The sequence below is a fragment of the Antechinus flavipes genome, chromosome 3 (genome assembly GCF_016432865.1).
Source record: "Antechinus flavipes isolate AdamAnt ecotype Samford, QLD, Australia chromosome 3, AdamAnt_v2, whole genome shotgun sequence".
NCBI classification, from domain to species: domain Eukaryota; kingdom Metazoa; phylum Chordata; class Mammalia; order Dasyuromorphia; family Dasyuridae; genus Antechinus; species Antechinus flavipes.
Window position 1 is genome coordinate 321,081,976 of NC_067400.1, and position 7,852 is coordinate 321,089,827.

At 36.0% G+C, this 7,852-nt stretch overlaps 1 protein-coding gene across 3 annotated transcripts; it reads left to right on the forward strand.

Annotated features, from left to right (window-relative positions):
- Positions 1–2,818: 2,818 nt before the first annotated feature.
- On the forward strand, positions 2,819–7,535 carry CLDN8 (claudin 8). 3 transcript variants are annotated; one of them, XM_051985466.1, is made up of 2 exons: positions 2,819–3,918; positions 6,129–7,535. In XM_051985466.1, exons 1-2 carry the CDS (start codon positions 3,261–3,263, stop codon positions 6,131–6,133), a joined length of 663 nt encoding a protein of 220 aa, XP_051841426.1. In that variant the 5' UTR covers positions 2,819–3,260; the 3' UTR covers positions 6,134–7,535. The 3 variants fall into 3 exon arrangements, with proteins under 3 accessions (XP_051841426.1, XP_051841427.1, XP_051841425.1); XM_051985467.1 differs by having other exon boundaries at positions 2,821–3,828; XM_051985465.1 differs by having other exon boundaries at positions 2,823–7,535.
- Positions 7,536–7,852: the final 317 nt, after the last annotated feature.

Here is a 7,852-nt window from a genome sequence, read left to right on the forward strand (position 1 = left end):
GGTGGGAAAATATATGTATGACATGTCTGCATTATTAACTTTAGCATTAATAAGTTTTTTAAAATTTAAGACAGTTGGTAAAATAATAAATGAAGTTGTACTTTGTTTTGTCAAATTCTGAGATATAAATCTTTATACTGAAAGTTTCAGAAGCCTGTAGGAACTAGTTCTAGCTCATCCCTGATGGACCTGATGATAAATTTTAATTGACTTGCTACATGTCACTGAGCAGTGTATTTTCTCATCCCCTTTTCCATTTATTTAAAAATTGCTTCATGCAAACCATTTCTTTGATATTAATTTATTACACATCAATTCATGCTTTCTATTTCAAGTAATCCTAATTTATCTTTTTGTTAAATCCACATAATACATCAAATTTGCTTAAAGAGAATTTTTGGTATATGCACTCTATTCATAGTTTGGAGGAAAGAATCAGTCAATCAGAGGAAAGAACCAATCAGCTTTTATTAAGGACTTACAAAATGCCAATCATTGTGCTAGATCCTGAGGATGCAAATACAAAGAATGAGATGATCCTTACTCTCAAGGACATTATTTTCTACTGAAGGAGACATGTTCAAATATAAGCATATCAAGGATAAATAAATAAGAGAATTGCTTTTTTTTGGTTTTGTTTTTTTTGCTGAGACAATTGGGGTTAAGTGACTTGCCCAGGGTCACACAGCTAGGAAGTGTTAAGTGTCTGAGACCAGATTTGAACTCAGGTCCTCCTGCATCACATAGCTGCCCAAGAATTGATTTTTAAAAAATTTATAAGGTGGAACAGCCCTTATCCTGATTGCCTTTTCAATATATACATACATATACAACCATACATATGTGTGTATACATGCTCACATACATACATGTAATATGTATGTGTGTGTATATATATATATGTACACACACGAACATATTAGAGAAGAAGGGCATTAGCGGTTGATGGTTAATGAGTCAGGAAAGAAGAAGTCTTCCCTTAAGGCATTCAGCAGCAGTACTTATTCTGTATATGCTAAGGCTAACTTTGCTTTTTGTTTTTATTTTATTTTTTTCCTTATCCATTCCTCAATTTCATGCCAGATAGTGCTTGCTTTGACGCTGCAGTCAGATTATATCAGTCTCTTGAATCATCTGAATCTCAAAGAATGTTGTTTCCCAGGTAAAAGTGACCTGTCTCTCTACTTCTCTCCTTTCACTTTGGCACTCTGACAATCCGAGCAGATGCCTAAAGTGGATATTTTATTATATATGTAATAAGGCACGGAAGGTCTGTTTTTCTGCTTCTAACCAACTGAGGTTTTTACTACAGCTTTTAGATACTTTCAGGATTTTGAATTTCTCTGCAGCTTCCTGCTGCCTCTATGTGGCTTTTGAGAAGAGCCCATGCACTTTGGGAATAACAAAGCATCCCTTGATTGGCCAATGGCAATAAATCAATGATTTTGTACCTTTAAAAAGGAAATGATTCTGCTCCTGTCTCTCTTTTTCCTCAAATCTCTATGTGTGGCAACTAGTTCTTCTGTGAGGTATAAGAGAAGCAACCTTCCCCTGAGCCCAGCAGAAATAATAAACTACTATGCATGTATCCTAATTAGAAATGCCTGGGTGTAAGCCTGAACCTGGATTTTGGGTTGTCTCTTCAGCGACTGTTCTTGTCTAAGAGACCACATAGTAATTCCCAAAATATATATGCCCAGGATTGGAGGAAATGTTCTAAGTTCAAGGGATTTGGAAGTCCTGGGTTCTCATCAGGTCCAGGCAGAACTCTGGGAAGAGATCCCAGCACCGAATCCAACATTCTGAGACGATGACTACCAGCTAAAGGATATTGAGAGAGACAGTATAGAATGGAAGTGAAATAAGAAATGATTCTTTAGTAGTCCCACAAACTTGAATTCAGAAGTTTACAACTTAATCTCCTAAAGAGCATAACAGTAGTTACTAGTACTATTTTACTAAGCTAATTATTTATTAATTTACATATTGTTCCTGACCATATGTACTTTATGTTATATTACATATGTAATATAACAACCCATCAGTGAATATATATTAAGTTCCAACTATGTGCCAAGTACTATGCTAGACTCTAGGGATAAAAATTTGAATAAAGCAAGCCCTTCTCCCAAAGAATTAAATTTTATTATTGAATCTTGTTTTATGTCTTTCTATTAATACATGCTTATAGATTTTATGGATTTTAATAAATACTGGTCCCATAGTGGGGTTATTGTAAGGATCAAATGGCAGGACATTTGTAAAGTGCATATTCCCTTCCTTTTCTGGCCCCACACTTAGATTTAAATTGCATATTGAGTACTTTTTACTCCTTTCTATAGGGAAGTTCAAACATGCCCCAATAAGGTAGCTAAGTGGCTCAATGGATAGAGTGAAGGAAACCTAAGTTCAAAACTGTCCTTGGACAAGTCATTTAAATCTTTTTGCCACAGTTTCCTCATCTGTAAAATGAATTGGAGAAGGAAATGGCAAACCCTCCAGCACCTTTGCCAAGAAAACCCCAAATGGGATCACAAAGAGTCAGAAATGACTGAACCACCTTAAATTTGGGCCAAACCTAAGTTTTAAGTAATTTCTTTTCCCTCCCACACCAACAGCAATAGAGTGGGAGTGTAATCAGCCAACAAGTGTGAGAAAGAGAGTCTGATGGTTTTTAGAAGTCACTTCAAAAGGACCAGATCTAATCTAGTTTGTGTGTGCCCAGAATAAAAAAACACCTTAGATGAGGAAAGAATCCTGTGCTTCCAGTCCAGCTTGGGCCCAAGGGGGAGGTTCTGCTAGACAGCCTTCTTTAATTTACAAATCTAGAAGTTTCACCATCACCTGTATGAAATGTACTTCTCTCTACAGGGGATTGATGGAGTATAGATTTGTGCAAACATTCGTGGTTGTGGTTACCGGTAAACACGCTGTTTGCCTTTTTAGAGAAAAAAAAAAAGGTGAAGCTCAAAGAATAAGCAATCTAACTACACCAGTCCCTCTGTCCCCTTCTTATTGGACCAGAAAGTAGACACACCGGATTGGTGAGTTCCCATGTTCCAGTCAGTAAAGATACCCCAGCCAGCCAACACTGGATTTAGTTTAGTCAAAGTAGCTGAGCAGAATCTATCTGGGAAAAAAAAGCCATTGGGTTCCTGAGGACATTCACACAAGAAAACATCAGCCGTTCAGTGTTGCCTGCCCACTGACCTGCTCCCTTTACTTGATTTTTCCTGGTTTGGGACCGGTTTCCAGGCAAAATGGCTTGCTATATTCTACAGCTAGCGGGACTGAGCCTCGGCGGCATCGGCATGGTGGGGACAGTGGCCGTCACCATCATGCCCCAGTGGAGAGTCTCTGCCTTCATTGGAAGCAATATTGTAGTTTTCGAAAACCTCTTGGAAGGCTTGTGGATGAATTGCATGAGACACGCCAACTTCAGGATGCAGTGCAAAATATATGACTCCCAGCTGGCTCTCCCTCCGGACCTCCAGGCCTCCAGGGGATTGATGTGTGCAGCCTCGGTGCTCTCCTTTCTTGCTTTCATGATTGCCATCCTTGGCATGAAATGTGTCATATGCACCGGGAACAACGTCAAGCGGTTTTTTTTGCTGATGGCCGGAATCATGTTCATCCTCGCAGGCATTGTTGTTCTCATCCCCGTGAGCTGGGTCGCCCATGTGACCATCAAAGATTTCTACAACCCTATAGTGAATACAGCTCAAAAACGAGAACTAGGAGAAGCTCTCTATATAGGCTGGACTACAGCGGCAGTCCTCGTTGCCGCGGGATTGATATTCTGCTGTGTTTCTTGTTGTAAGGAGAAAGGTAATCATTACAGATACTCAATACCATCATATCACACAACCCCAAAAAGTCATCATTCAGGGAGGAAATCACCAAGTGTGTACTCCAAAAGTCAGTATGTTTAATTGGTGATTATTATTTTTTTGACTTCATTTTGTCAGCTGCTGTGAATAGACAAGACTATCTACTCTGAATAATAAATACAATCAAAAGGACCACTGATTTATTATTCTTTACTACCAAACATTGAATTCACAAGCTAAGCATTAAACTGTTCTTGCTACCCAATGGTGATAGACTGCAGTAAGTTGTTTCAAAATAGACAGACTCTTTAAACTCTTTTAGGAAATATAGTAGATTGTTTGTAAAAAGCTTAAAGCATTCATACTTTTTTTAGTTGTTTCAAAAAATGTTGTTCAAGTTTATAGTATTTTGGTCCTGACTTAATCATGATGTAGTGTTTTATGAGTAGGTAAGCATAATATATCTCATATAAGTAGGAAAATTCTGTTATTGTTCTATTGAAAAAATATTAATTCATCAGCGCGAATAAATAAAACTCAATTTTCAGAGACGTAGAGGGTAAAACTGAAGTTCTGACTTAATTAGGATATAGTGTTCTATGTGTATAACATATCTCACATAAGTAGGAAAATTCTGTTATTGTTCTATTGAAAATAAAACATTAATTCATCAGTGTAAATAAATAAAATCCAATTTTCAGAGAAGTAGAGGGTAAGACTGAGCTTTTGACTTAATTATGATGTAGTGTTTTATGAGTTTGTGAACATAGCATATCTCATATAAGTAGGAAAATTCTGTTATTGTTCTATCGAAAATAAAATATTAATTCATCAGTGTGAATAAATAAAACTCAATTTTCAGAGGAGAGGGTAAGAGTGAGGTTCTGACTTAATTATGATGTAGTATTTTATAACATATCTCACATACGTAAAGAAATTCTGTTATTATTCTATTGTAAATAAAATATTAATTCATGATTGAAAAATAAAACAAGGTTTTCAGAAAATTAGAGGGTAAGATTGAGGAAGTTTAGTACTTATTGTTTAACACTTTTAATAGAATGTACTGAAATTAAAATGAAGGCTAAAATGGTTTAGTCAGAAATGTAAAGAGAGTAATGGTTTTATGAAATGACCTTTTTTCAGAAAATGACTTAAATTTTTTTAATTAATTTTTTTTATTTTTAAAACATATGCATGGATAATTTTTCAACAATAACCCCTGCAAAATCTTGTGTTCCAATTTTCCCTTCCTTTCCCCCACTCCCTCCCCTAGATGGCAAGTAATCCAAAATATGTTAATTATGGTAAAATATATGTTAAATCCAATATATACATACATATTTATGCAATTATCTTGCTGCACAAGAAAAATTAAATAAAAAAGGAAAAAAATGAAAAAGAAAATAAAACGTAAGCAAACAACAAGAAGGCAGAAAATACTATGTTGTGATCCACACCCAGTTCCCACTTAGATCCACAGAAGAACTTAGAAGTTCTTACTGCCTTATACACTTCCTCTGGAAGGTTATTATTTTATGTATAGTTGTATCTTAGAAGCTAAAGAATACCAGTTTTGTTTTGCTTTTTTTTTGATTCAGGCAAAGCATAATGAGCACTGTGTCTATACACTCTCCCAAAAACTAATAGAGCCTTTAAAATCTTTCAGAGAGGGTTCCATTATCTTCCTTTTGCTTGTTTAGTTAGGTCTTGTTACTAAAAGCTTTTCTTTTTTCTTTTTTTTTTTTATGGAGGGATTGGTCAAAGTTAGATACTTAAAGCATGTACGATATTCTCTGCCTGGTTTCAGTCCAAGCAAATGGGGGAGCTGGTTTCTGGTCAGGGGTTAATGAGGAGCTGGTATTATGTGATGAGAAAGGAAATGGCTAGCCACTCTAGTATCTTTGCCAAGAAAACCCAGAGCAGGGTCACCAAGCGCCAGACACAATTAAAAATGACTGAATGACAACACTGTTCTAGTGGAACTCGAAGAACTGATTACTCAGGGCTTGCTGAGCTAGAACTGAGATGGTATCCAAAAGAAGCTATCCATCTCCTTGCACTTTGAGAGATAGGACTGCTTTGAACGGTTTCCTCAGAACCAGGTTGGGAAGGCTTGCCTCGGCCAAAGGCTGCTGTGTGTGAGCCCTTGACCGCCTCTGATTCCTTGTTCCCCTTGGTTAAGTGACTGAGCAGATTATGAGGTGGATATGTTCGAGGGACAACCTCGTGGGCATTGCACATCTGAGAGATTTGCAAGGAGACAACTGATATGTCCTTTTCTCTCCTTTACTCAAGTATAAATAGGGGCGAGTATCAGCAACAGTATAGCAGCCTGGGCCAGCAGAAGCAGACTAGCTCAATCTAGTAATCGATCCATCCATCCAACAAACGTGTCATTCTGTGAAAGGAACTAACCTACTGGGCAGCAGGATGACCAATATTCTGCCCTGCAGCAAACTTCATGAAGACTCCCAAGGAACATAGGACTTCTACAGACAGAAATTGGAAGGTACACCTGTGCCACAAATATTTTTATATGTTTGCCTTAAGTTAGTGTCCATTCTCTTTGTGGAATTTTTATGTATTTGTGGGAGAGTATGCAATCGAATATGCTTTGGTTGAGGGGGGGAAGGGACTGCTCTTTTTAGTAAATCTCTTATCTAAAAGATAATTAAGTCAAGTGGTTGACTATTAATTAAGGGAATATAGTTATATGAAAACTTCACCCCTAAATCCCTAAATAACAGGACCTTCCGGTGGTCTATACTTATACTATACTTAGTATAAGTGTGAATTGGGGAAACAACCCTGAAGGGGATATTTAAATTTATGTTAAAATGAAATGTGATTTTCCATAACTTCTAATCTTATTATGTTATGATGAAGCAAAAGAAAACCTCTTTCTTCTATATTACAACCCTTTTGTTATTTAAAGACAGGTATTCAGTCTCCGCCGCCCCCCCCCCCCCAGCCAATGTTTTCATGCTAAATATCCCCAACGAATTTGACCAATCCTGTGTAACATGATCTTCAGACTCTTTACTGTAATGGTCATACTTCTTTGGATGCTCTCAAATTTATCCATGCCTTTATTTATTTGTGGTTTCTGGAATTAAACATCATAAGTTACAACTGACCATAAAATAAAATTGTTGTCTAAGAGATTTGAACTCTTTGGGAAAGTGGATTGTCGTTGTGTAAATTTTTATAAATGAACAAGAAGAATAGATTAAACACAGGGATTTATATATGTTGATGTTTTAATAACTATTTATTCAGGCATTGGACATTTAACAATGTGGATTTTTGAAGAAGAAAAAGCACCAAACAAAAGTTACTTTTTACTGTTCTGAGTTTCTTTGTAAATCCTACATTGTAGATTTCATATAACTTGAAGTAGCTATTTCAGTTTTGGACAAATCCATATGTTTAAGCTTTGCCTCATTTTTGGTTGTGTATTGATAAATACTTCTAAGTGCAAAAAGACCATTGTCTTTTCTGTCATTTGGCAATTTGCAGATTATATGGATGTGGAATGCAGAAGCCCATAGTATAGCATATGGCTATGTATGCATTTGCTTGATGTATTTTATAAATATTATATATATTATGTAAATTTAACTTCTTTCATTATTATTCAAGTTCTATCTTATATAACATGGTTATAATAAATCACCTAACTCAATTTCATTTTTAAAAAAATGTCAATATCTTTTGAGTGGGGAGAGATAATAGTGAGAAGTCACCCAAGCAAGAAGAGAAGTGTCACTCAAGGAGAAAGAGGGGAGCTAGAGCTAATAATGATAATAATATATGTGTATTCATCTTGGAAGTTATTGATTTGATCCTTCAATAACTTTGGAGTCATCATGACCCTGGTTTTCCTTTATAGGAAACAAAACAGTGTCTCTTGACTTGTCTACTAGACAATTTTTTTTAAAAGACCAAAAAAATACATATCGACATACATACATACATACATACCTAAATATATATAAATCTACAAACGTGCCTACATG